This window comes from Rhododendron vialii, chromosome 11a, assembly GCF_030253575.1.
Source record: "Rhododendron vialii isolate Sample 1 chromosome 11a, ASM3025357v1".
NCBI lineage: Eukaryota > Viridiplantae > Streptophyta > Magnoliopsida > Ericales > Ericaceae > Rhododendron > Rhododendron vialii.
In genome coordinates, this window is record NC_080567.1 from 15422926 (window position 1) to 15434735 (window position 11810).

Below are 11810 nucleotides of genomic sequence, written 5' to 3' on the forward strand. Positions count from 1 at the left end.
ACATCTTTGAGGTGTGAGGAATTTAGGAAAAATAGTTTGGGTGTTCAAAATATTGTTTGGAAGTCGTAATTATTTTTCGTTTATAAAACCTTGAAAGATAACGAATAAATAATTAATAAATATCTAAATAAATAAATAAATTATGATATTAACAAGGTATGATCTTTGAGGTGTGAAAAGTCTAGGAAAAATAGTTCGGGGGTCAAAAACAGTGTTCGGGATGTCGAAAAGTCGATTCGAAACAAAACAGGTCAAGCCGCAAGGTCTGACCGGTCAACCTTGCGTTGGAGCCTTCTGCCGCAAACTTGACCCTGGTTCTTGCGGCCCGCACCTTGTGGCCGCAAGGTGGAACGCAGTTTTGAATTTTTTTGTTTTCTCCACGGTTTTCGATGCATGGGTCCATTTAGGCTATTGGGTTAAGCATAAAAACACTTAATATACTTAGAGGAGTGTTTGGAAGGGATTATAATACCTTGGTTTGGATTGAATTGATTTTAAAACGAATCTTGAGTTTTTGGAGAAGACAACTTCGGTTTTGGCGATCGGGGGACCTTAGGCTCGAATTGAATGATGCTTGGGGATGCTTGGGATTGAGGGAAGTGATTGGAATGATCAATTCGGGTCTCGGTTGGTCGTGGCTATGAAACCCACTTTTCTCTCTCTTTCCTTCTCTCTCTAAAATTCCATGGATTGGAGCTTCGTTTTCCCCGAATTCTCTTTCTCTTCTGGACTGGTGGGATGTGGGGAGTGGCGTGGTGTGCCCTAGGGTCGGAGTTATGGGGTATATATAAGAGAATTTTTTTTGATAAGGGTGATAAAATTGTGTTTTAATGGAATTCTAACTCTTGGCTTTGAGATGGACGGAATATGGACGAAAAATAGGGTTAGGGAGGAAATAGAGACTGAGTAGGAGTAGGAGAGGTGGAAGGAATTGTAATTATGCATGCATGCAATTAAAAAAAATTAAAAAAGGATAATTAGAATAGGATAATTATGTTTGAATATATATATATCCTATTAAGGAAATAATTAATTTTATTATCAATAATACTAATTATATGATATTATTATTAATAAAAAATATTGGGTTGTTATAGGCGAGAACCTTAATCATATTAAAAATCGTGTTCATAGGATTTTAGTAGATACGTGATCGGCACATGTGAAAATTGCAAAAAAAAAAGAAGCCAAAACTGGGTTTTGTATATGAACTATATAAATCACTATTCTCATGTGTGATTATTTTCATCCATGAAAAAAATTGAGAAAATTTTACATGACAATGTAGAATAATTTTAATTTTTTTGACAAGATCAAATCTAAACTATTTAAAATTTCAAAGATTCGTATATTAACTATATAAATACTAATTATATTATATATACTATTTATAAAATTCTAAATCCGGGGTTCCCCCCCCCCCCCCCCCCCCCCCCCCCCCGCCCGAGAGCCTACACACGTCCCTTTAGAGTCTGAGGAAATGATCAATAAGGGAGATTAAAGTCTTCAAGGCTGAGTCAATAGATTGAATTAATTAGTGAAATCTAATCTGTCAAGTTAATTAATTTGGGTTATTTGGTTAAGAAAATGAGTAGTATTAATTTGGTGTTCTTTCCATTATCCACATAATCCTTATTTTGTTTTTCTTTTTGTTCATTTTTGAAAAGGAATCCTTACTTTGGTTGATGATCGAGTTTCAATGATTCTCTTCCTTCATACTTAAGGAAAAGTTCCTTTTGGGGTATACTCTTTATATACATACTCGAAGAGATATTGTGTAAGTATCATATATGCTTCGATCCTTGCTTTGTCATAGGGTCTGTAGTAATATGCTAATGAGATTTTTATTTTGGATTAACTTATACTATAGTACTAAATTTAGGAATTCATTGTCATACAGTTAGGTACCCGCGGGACTTTATTTTTGATACTATGACGTGTATTTGACAGAGAGTCATATTCAACCACCGGTGTCGGATTGACGTACGCAATTATGCGATTTAAGTTTGATTTGTGTAGCGCGCAATTTCCATTAAAGTAATACTAATTGTGCATGCATTTGGTTAAAAATAGAGTATGTAGTCGTGGTTTGGTTGGTCCTCGAAATAAAGGAGGTACGCTGGACTAGAATGTAGTAAAATGTTTGATTCTGTTTCCCGATATTTTCTGGTTGAGCATTGTGAGAATTGGATTTTGGTTGCCAATTGTTACACTCTAATTGGTAGTTTATTAAGAGTTTGATTATATAGAAAGTTGCAGAATGGGCCACACTGTTTTATTTTATTTTGGAGAATATGATCATAGCATTGGTTATAATTGTGTGAAGGTTTGCTAAGATCTTTTTATTTAGAATAGTTGCTATGTTTGGTTGACTCTTCCTATCCGTGGTATTCTAAATATTATAATAGAATCGGAGAAGTCAATAACCGTACTTGTCTAACTAAATATCTTGTAGATTTGCCGACGTTTATTAGTGGATTCGCCAATCGCCCTTAGCGACCATCAAATATGAGAAGAATGGTTAGAATTCTCATGTGTCGTCATCCATAGATGTTATGTTAGAAAACTCACCATTATTATAACATCTATTATACAACTCTCATTACTAGGTCAATAAAGAAATTGTTAACAGAAAACCTTAGGGAAAGACTAAATCATTATCACAATTCACATCGATAACTTTTCAATAGTTTGGTGGCCTGTTGTGCCACCCACAACCAGCTAAGCTAGCCTAATTGGCCACATTTAAAGCGATCCCAAATAAGCGAGAGACTGTGTGATGCAAAGAAAATAAATCAAAGTTTAGAGGACCAACATAGTTCGGATGCTTTCTCTCATTGTGATGCCTCTTCTCCATTCCTTTTAATATTTTTACCTATTCCAAATATTAATACGGTTCTTTGTTTTGCTGTTAAAAAAAAAAGAGAGGGAATCATGAACTTTTATTTTACAAGCGTCAAGTTTATAAACTCATCCCTGATAATCACTTTTGATGATATGGTTAAGACAGTGCTGGTGCAGAGGATTTGCTAGCTAGAGATCTTGCTAGCTAGTTTTCCTTTCTATACCGTTTTATGATTTTCAATGTTTATTCTTTCTTTGTATGATCTTTATGAACTCCGTGCATCTTAATTTGCTATATATTAATGGAGCCCTTATCGTTGAAAAAAAAAAAAAAACAGAAGGATAAGATATGCATTTGATTTTATTTTGGGAGAGCCATATATTAAGTAGAAAGGTTGTTACGTTACCAATTGCCCCAAAAACTTAAATAGTTAGAAAATGGACCCAATAACGTATATCAAGGCTATTCAAAATCCGTTCCCTTACGTGCAATCCCGTTTGCACGTGAAGATGCAAATACTCATAAACTGAATACGAACGGGAGGAGAAGAATTGCAACTCTTCAACTTATATCACCTTGAGAATAAAATGATCAAACTATACATAGTGTAGGTAAAAATTCCACCTTTATTTTGAATTCCCAAAAACCGCGGCAACTTTCTTAAAATACCAAAATAATGAAGCAGAGGAAGGACCGTTACACATGTATCCACATCACGCAAGTCATTCTAAATAACTCTATAAATAGGCTAAACCACTTGAAATTCAACAAAACCCACACTAAGTTCAGAGCTTTAAATATCATTGCCTCCAATTATGGCCTCTGAAACTCTCCTAAGAATTCCCGTTATTGATTTTTCCCACCCAGGACTACAGCCGGGCAGTCCTGAGTGGGAATCAATCAAACTCCAAGTCCAGAAAGCTCTCGAAGAATATGGCTGCTTTGAGGCTGTATTCGTCAAAGTTTCTTCAGACCTCCGAAAAGCCCTTTTCGGTGCACTGGAAGAGCTTTTTGATCTCCCTTTAGAAACAAAAGTGAAAAACTCTTCGAAAAAACCTTTTCATGGGTACGTGCAGAAGATACCAAAAATGCTGCTGTTCGAAAGCCTGGGAATTGACGATGCAAATGTACTTGAAAAGGTCAAAGGCTTCACCGATGTCTTGTGGCCAGAAGGAAATCCTAATTTCTGGTAAATACCACAGATTATAGTACGTCCTTTTTGTTTTCTTGTAAAATTGTTATTGTTTTCTTGTTATTTTGAAAGTATGGTTCCTTGACTTGTGAACTCTTTGCTTTGGCAGCAAAACCATACAAACGTACTCGGAGCAAATATCTGAATTAGATCTGATAATTAGGAGAATGGTTGTGGAGAGCTATGGCGTGGAGAAATACTTTGACGAAAACATGAACTTAACGAACTACCTTCTTCGAGTCATGAAGATTAAAGTACCCGAAACAACCGATGCGGAGGTTGGGTTGCTCCCACACACGGATATGAACATGCTGACCATTTTGTCTCAAAATCATGTGGATGGGTTACAGGTGCAGACAAAAGACGGGGAATGGATCGATCTTAAACCCTCAGCAAACTCGTTCACAGTTGTGGCTGGAGATGCTTTCTACGTAAGTCTGCTCGAAAAATGAGTAGGATTCTTTTGCGGGTTCAAATTCAACATAAACTTCAGTGGCAAAGTTGGGAAGCTTATGTAACTTGGAAGATTTTAATCTGTTTCTGATCATTTTGCAGGCTTGGACAAATGGTCGACTGCATTCTCCAACTCATCGCGTCATGATGAGGGGGAAAGAAACAAGGTACTCTACCGGATTATTTGCGATCCCAAAATCAGGACACATAATTAAAGCACCAGAAGAGCTAGTAGATAAAGAGCACCCCTTACTCTTCAAGCCCTATGATCATGTTGAATTCCTTGGATTCTTCTATGCGGAGGCTCATCGGTATGGTACAACAGCCCAATCTGCCCTCAAGACCTTTTGTGGGGTCTAAATTTGGCATGAAGGATGTTGAAGATATATCAAACTTGTGTTTTATTGTTTAATTCTACGTTTTTTTCCAAATGGTTTTACGTGATTTTGTTTCTCCTATGGTTGGTAATATCTCGCGTGTTGATATGATTACAGCTTGTAATGTTCAACTGCCAAATTTTATTGTATCTGCAGTTCTTGGATGACTATGGAAGCAATAACTTAACTCCCCTCGATTTTTAAAAGTCAGCCAGGCTCCAGATTAGAGCCCAAAGGCCAAGCTATTTGCCCATTTTCATATAGTTATCGAGTTTGAATTGTTATCTACATTCCCAAATTGCAATTTTGAAATGGAATTTAACTTGAGAAATTTTAGCTAATCCGTGAAATTGATGCTCTTTTACCCTGGTAGGAGCCTAGGAGGGTTAAAGTCTTAAAATATGGAAGTTTGCTGAATTTCCAGGGACATTTTCTTTGTTGGTAATGATTGATATTTACCAAAACAAATCAAATCGCAACTTCTACGCCTCCAAATCAAAGCCTGATCTCCCACACCAAAGCGCCTACCAATTCCACTGGCTTCTCCACGACCCCATCACGATGACTAGTAAGGCTTGCGTTCGCCATTGTCTGCTGCCCAAAATCCTTTCCTGGTGGAATCACCGCAGTAAACTTTCTAGTTTCCACCAGGACTGCCCAATTTTTGTGCATGAACAGAAATTGACAGAACATTTCAAGCTGAGACAGGAACCCGAATTTAAGCTATGTGTGCATATTCTCTGGCCTGCTTTCTTTACTTATGCCAGTATATCTTCCACTTCATATTTAGACCATTTGCTTGGAAGGTACTAGGAGGCCATTTGGGCTCTAGCTCCATGCTTGGATTAGCTTCTGGCAACTGATATAGTTGGGATAGAGGAAAATTGGACTGGTTGTCTTTGTTAAGAGGCAAGATAGGTAAGAAGAATTCTTGTCCAATTCCTTATGGCTGGTTTGACAAGAATCACTGTTGATAAAGAAAAATTGGAACCACGAGAACATGATGCAAATGATCTCCACCAATCTATGGCCGCACTCACTGAAAAGTTCAAACCTTACAAAGGCTCCTCCCCTCCATCGAATGATCTCCCCATTGTAGGAGATGCAATCGGCAAAGAAAAGATTTAATTCATAGCTCGAAGGGGTACATTGAGAGGAAGGCTGAGGATGCATCACACTTAGAACATACATCCCAACAAATGGATAAGGCAATCATGTGCAACACATCAACAAAAAGAAAAAAGAAAGAGAGAAAAACATCCAATAAGAGTTTGGATGGGAGGCCAAAACAGACAAACCAAACATCATCTCATTTTGATCTTCCTGATTCTTAATAAGCATATCTTGAAATCCTCGATGGTGTAATCCTAGGAGATGCAACTCTTGATGATATCATTTGATTTGATAAAACGAATCTGTTATATTTGTGGTATTCATGCATATTAGACTACGTTCAACCATCATATTTTCCTGCTTGCGTCGTGTTCGAAAAACCCACACCATGCTAAGTATAAGTTACTGATCAGTTCCGTCGGTATATTTAATGGGCTCCTTTCTGTTTTGAGTTCATCTAACTTTCTACCTCAGTGGGTGTATGCATTTCTGCTAGTGCCATGATTTCTTAGCGGACAACTTCGTGGTTTGGTAATGCAACCGCTATTTTCTTTGTCCTCTATTCATACCGAAAGAACCAGCTAAATGGCACACTCGACTGCATTCAAATGCTGGAACAATTTAAGCACACCGAACTTTATTCAAGAATGAGAAGCTTATGCATAGTTTCACACACAGGACCACATCAATCTTGGTATATCGATCAAAACGTTTGAGCTACTAAATGCTAGTGCTTTCATGAGGCTGGAGACGAATCGGAAGACCATTTTCAGGACACGGATTTGGCCTAAAAACTATCCTCTCATTTGGTATTAATTTGTTCCATCGGAACTTTTTCACTAAATTATAGATAAACACAAGTATCTCCAGTCGAGCATAGTCTTTCCCTGGACATATTCTAGGCCCTCCGCCAAAAGGTACATATGTGTATGGCACAACTCCTTTTCCTTCAAACCTAGTGGGATCGAATATCTCGGGATTTGGAAAGTAGTTAGGATCTTTGTGAGTCGAGTGAGCACTCCAGCAAGCCTGAAAAATTAACAAATGCTAAAAATTCTTAATAAAAGTGAATTCCCCCCCCCCACAATTAAATTATAAATTTTGGTATTTATAGTTATCTAAAATGTTTATAGATTCGAAGAAAATAAATGTATGCAAATACAGGATATGCAGAGCTAAGCAAAACAACAATTACCTTCCATCCCTTGGGAATTGTAAAACCAGCAAAAGTGAACTCAGTTAAGGCTTCTTTGAAACCTATTTGAGCAGGGGGTGCTAGTCTCATAGCTTCACATACAACATTCCAGGTATATCTCATTTTGTTAACGTCATCCCAATTTAGCAACTCTCCTGTCCCTTTGGACTCCACAATCTCCATTACTTCTGAAAATATCAAAACAAAACCTTAGAACATATATAGGTATCAAAGGAAAAGATATGCGATATTGTGCGTGCATGACATGGGAAAGGACGTGGCTTTTCTCCAATAGGGTTGTAAGAATCGCAACTTACTCCCAACGTGACGCCCTAGGAGAGGCTCGATGTCTCCCATCCGAATTACGTGATTTGAAGTGTTTACTTTAAATGTAGGTAATAATCAACAATATCGATCTCATACAACTGTAAATTTGTTTGATAATACTACTCATGAATAGTTTCAAGTGTTGGCCTCCGAGCAAAACAAATTTGTACCACATGCTAATGGAACACTGTGTGATTTGTTATAAGATCATCCATGTACACTTTCAAATGTGAGACGAGGTGCCACATTAAGTTGATCAGATTTCCGCAACCGAATGATTGACCCAAACTATCTTGATAACGTATTCCCAAAATCAAACTTCCCGTTCACTTATTGAAGACAAGTTTTTTTATTCGTTTAATGGATGACCGAAGTCTAATCAACTTTGTGTTCAGGTTGTACATGTTGATTAGGTTCAGATCAAAACAAGTTGGGTTTTGGATGTTTTGAATGGGAAATAGTCAAATAGAGACATTTTGACTCAAAACGAGCACAAAAAGCTCAACATAATGATTCTACGAATTGAAAATGATATTTTGCAAACCAAAATTTTGAGAAGCTTTAGAAACCTCGGGTTCCAACAAAAGGGCTAAAAGATTTTGAAAATGAGAAACGACAATGGACCTTAACTTGAGACATTCTACACAATGAACTGGCTTCTTGGAATTTCTGCAGCAAACTTCGTATCATTGTCGTCATTGGGCAATGTCTCAGCAGCAGGCTTAAGCTAGCATTGCAGACTATCTAAATGACGTGTCTACATGTTCGCAAAGGGACTAAAACAATTTTGGATGATTTAACTACCACATCATTTGGATCTTGTCTAACGTCTATAATGATTCTTCAAGTTATGAAATTTTTGACATATACTACGTCAAACTTGTGGAGGAAACGAAATTGGATTATTAAATAGTACCTTTGTAGACCTCTTGATAGAAATGGGGATGTTCTGCTAAATATTTGACAGTGAAGGTGAGCGCAGTGGACGCAGTTTCCCCAGCGATCAGCAGGCCCAGGATCTTATCAGAAATGTCTTCTTCACTCATGAACTTGCCATTCGCATCTGGAGTGAGAAGAAAGTAGGACAATAAGTCTCTGACAGTGGGATTTTCTTCCTTCTGCAGCATGGTTTTTCTCTGTGTAATGATCGCCAGAGTCTCTTTTCGAAGGAATGCAGCATCTTTTATGGCCTTGTTAAATGTTGTCCCTGTCAAATAAAGTAGGAAAAATCTAATGCAACGGATGAACAAAATAATCTTCAATGACATAATTGTTTGTGAGAATATATACCCTCACGTAATCTTCTGAAAAGAGATCGATCCTTTTGTGAGGTGAATGGAACCTGCTATAGTCTCATGTTGATGATTTGAGCTATTTAGTTATTTTAAAAGTCTCAATTGTTCGATCACTCATTAAAAAATTAAAAAGTTAACCTCCAGACAGACACTTTTATTACATATATAAACATTATTGAGTTTGTATTTAATGATCATTTTAGCCCCACTTGCATTAGTAAGACTTTGTGATGTTTTTCAAAATATTGAGTCGAAACTATTCCTTATTGGATACAATTCATATCCGCTCCACTATCAACCAAGGCAATAATATTGTTGATTGTGTATTCTTTGTGAATTACTAAGTTTATCTTTATATGCCATTTTCGATAAACCATATTATTGATAGAATTCTTGTTTCATTTGAGAAGGTCTAGCTTTTGTGGAAATTTTTCTTTCATCAAAATCCTTCTCATAAGGGAGTGAAACAATATATTTCTTTATTTCCCAAAAAGCATTTGGAATATCATTACAAATTTCTTGTTTGAAGTTTTCCTCAATTCGAGAAATTTTCTCTTTTAAAAGAGGTTTTTGAAGCGCTTCTTCAATATTCATAATTTGAATTTCCTTTTGAAGAAAATTTATTTGCTTATCTTTGTGAGAAATTTTTCTCATAATATCATTAATCTCCTTATATACAGGTGGAGAAACCTAAGTCAGCATTTTTATTAGAATTACTTAAATTGAATCCAATTATAGGAATTGGTGGTCGAATATTAGAAAGAGAAATACACCATTATCGTAAAATGTCATTTTTCTTTTTCCATCTATCTACAAACTACAAGCACTAATACGCCTTTCCCATCCTACTTTTTCTATTCTCTCTCCTCCAATTTGGTGTTAGTCTTTCCATGTCTTGTGTTTTCACTCTTTCGCATAAATGGCCTTTTCATTTTTCTGTTCTCCTCATGGGAAACAACATTCATCAATGAAGAAGTCTGTGGTCTCCTTCCTTCCTGATTAAATAGCTGCGCTATTTAGGTGGGTTCGGTTGTTAGGGTAACATTTACGATAAGTTGAATCATGTGACAATATTTTTACATCTATGATAGATTTATTACACTCGTGATAAATTATCATACTTCGATACATCTGTTTTACCTATTATGATAAATTTGCTCTATTTAGATAGATTACTTTAATATGGTGAACTATTATTATAATTTTACAAATGGAATCCGATGCAATGATTTTGATGATAAATTTTGTTCCATAAATATGATAAAATTCAACATATAGACTACAATAATTGTTAGATATGCTTAAATATGGTATAAGGTGATGTTCTATTGATTTATGGAAGCTTTTTCGTAAATTTATAATATTCGTGATACATTTATTCTGCTATAATATTTTGATTGTATGATTGTTTTCGGATTTTTGTATTTTGTTTTCATTTTGTTTCGAGACTTTAGGGGAGAGAAAATTAGAGAGAGAAAGAAATTCCGCTACGATGTACCCTTTGTCGAATTCAATAAATTCTTGTTGCCGATCAAAAAAAAGAAAGAGAAAGAAATCAAAAGTGTAGGAGAGATTATTGGAGAAAGAAGATTAGAAGAGATAAAGATTTGGAAGATAGGAGAGAAAAATGAAGATTTAGGGTTTATTCAGGATTAAAAGATAACTAACACTAGGGTTTAGCACTAGTATTTAAGATTTGCATATATAAATATCTGACAGTTTTTACCTGGAAAATCTATGGGAACAGACAGAATCCCAGCCATAACACCAGCTAACCTAACAGGACATCCAACCAAATGCTCATGATAATCGATTCCCATCAACAACTGACATGCCAACTGAAGGAGATACTTCTTCACCACCTCATGAACCACCACTTCTCCGCCGGCCTTCTGCTCCCATTCCTTCTCTATATGCTTCTTCGCCACGCGATCCATTATGGGTATGTAATTCTTCATCACGTCCAACTTAAGAAACCCTAAGAGCAAATCCCTGTACGGCTTCATTTTCTCCACTATGGACGTGCTGGTGTCGGAGAAAAACAGTCTGTTAAAACTGTTGGGCAACCACAACACGACCAACTTGTTCTCGTTGGAAAACAAGAACTTGTTCGCGGCTCGGCCACAGAAAAAGACCATGTTGTCCCCGAACAAAGAGGTTCGGAATATGTCCGAGGAGTACTTTTCTTTCCTTTCGCAGATGAACCTTTCCGGGTGGCCCTTTCGGCCTAGCAGGAGGAATTGCAGGGTTTCTCCCATTATTGGCCATCCTACTTTTCCTGGAGGAAGGTTTGGTATACTGGATCTGCGTTTGCGTAATGTAAAGTAGCAGAAGAGAAAGATGAGAGTTACTGACGTGCAAAGTAGTAAACCAGGCAATAGGGATGGGGAGAAGCTTAGATCCATGTCTATTAGTGAATAATAATAGAGCATGGATATAGGTTTACAGAGAGATGATGAATTAAGCTAGTTATAATGAAGTTGATTGTGAATTAAGCTCGATTGCTATATAGACGTACGTGTATACTTTTAAATGTGAACCGGCATAGTTGCATTATTATAGTACTAACACTTTGACCAATAGTGCATACATATATAACACCAACAGGCCAGTTAGCCTGCTAATCAAGACTTGAGATTTAAGACTTTAATTTAGACGTCCCTCCAGAGGTCTTAGGTTTGCAATTTCCTAGGTGTTATCAGCTCCTCTGGAGCAAGTTCATATACTGCTTTGTATTGGATAAATTGAGACTCTCATAAGTGAGCTATGAGATTAGTTCTCCAAGATTAGTTAAAGTATGCGTATACTGGTTTGGACACCTAAGTTATAAAAAAAAAAGAAGTAATAATACTTGTAAGAATTTTGCTTAACACATGTAGGTTTATAGGAAATGGGCCAGAGGTCCGTTGTACTAAAATTTGATGTGCCTATGCATGTACCAAATGATTTTTAGCCACGGGTCAGAATCTCAAAACACAATCGTGCAGCTAAAAATCACTTAGTACACGTGCAA

The 11810-nt window shown here is 36.6% G+C and overlaps 2 protein-coding genes across 2 annotated transcripts; one reads left to right on the forward strand and one right to left on the reverse strand.

The window, feature by feature from the left end:
- Window positions 1-3614: 3614 nt before the first annotated feature.
- Window positions 3615-5057, forward strand: LOC131308614 (probable 2-oxoglutarate-dependent dioxygenase AOP1). The gene is made up of 3 exons (XM_058335574.1): window positions 3615-4034; window positions 4147-4468; window positions 4593-5057. Exons 1-3 carry the CDS (start codon window positions 3661-3663, stop codon window positions 4848-4850), a joined length of 954 nt encoding a protein of 317 aa, XP_058191557.1. The 5' UTR covers window positions 3615-3660; the 3' UTR covers window positions 4851-5057.
- Window positions 5058-6589: 1532 nt separating this feature from the next.
- On the reverse strand, window positions 6590-11300 carry LOC131308613 (beta-amyrin 28-monooxygenase-like). Its single transcript, XM_058335571.1, has 4 exons — window positions 10524-11300; window positions 8419-8709; window positions 7176-7363; window positions 6590-7009 (listed from the first exon to the last, which is right to left on the reverse strand). Exons 1-4 carry the CDS (start codon window positions 11227-11229, stop codon window positions 6701-6703), a joined length of 1494 nt encoding a protein of 497 aa, XP_058191554.1. The 5' UTR covers window positions 11230-11300; the 3' UTR covers window positions 6590-6700.
- Window positions 11301-11810: the final 510 nt, after the last annotated feature.

Coding starts and splice junctions, on each gene's coding strand:
- LOC131308613 (XM_058335571.1), bottom strand. CDS start 11,229: ATGCTCTATTATTATTCACTAATAGACATGGATCTAAGCTTCTCCCCA. Junction 7,364..8,418: donor CTATCAAGAGGTCTACAAAG/GTACTATTTAAT, acceptor TGATATTTTCAG/AAGTAATGGAGATTGTGGAG. Junction 7,010..7,175: donor CAATTCCCAAGGGATGGAAG/GTAATTGTTGTT, acceptor TTAATTTTTCAG/GCTTGCTGGAGTGCTCACTC.
- LOC131308614 (XM_058335574.1), top strand. CDS start 3,661: ATGGCCTCTGAAACTCTCCTAAGAATTCCCGTTATTGATTTTTCCCAC. Junction 4,035..4,146: donor GAAGGAAATCCTAATTTCTG/GTAAATACCACA, acceptor TTGCTTTGGCAG/CAAAACCATACAAACGTACT. Junction 4,469..4,592: donor TGGCTGGAGATGCTTTCTAC/GTAAGTCTGCTC, acceptor ATCATTTTGCAG/GCTTGGACAAATGGTCGACT.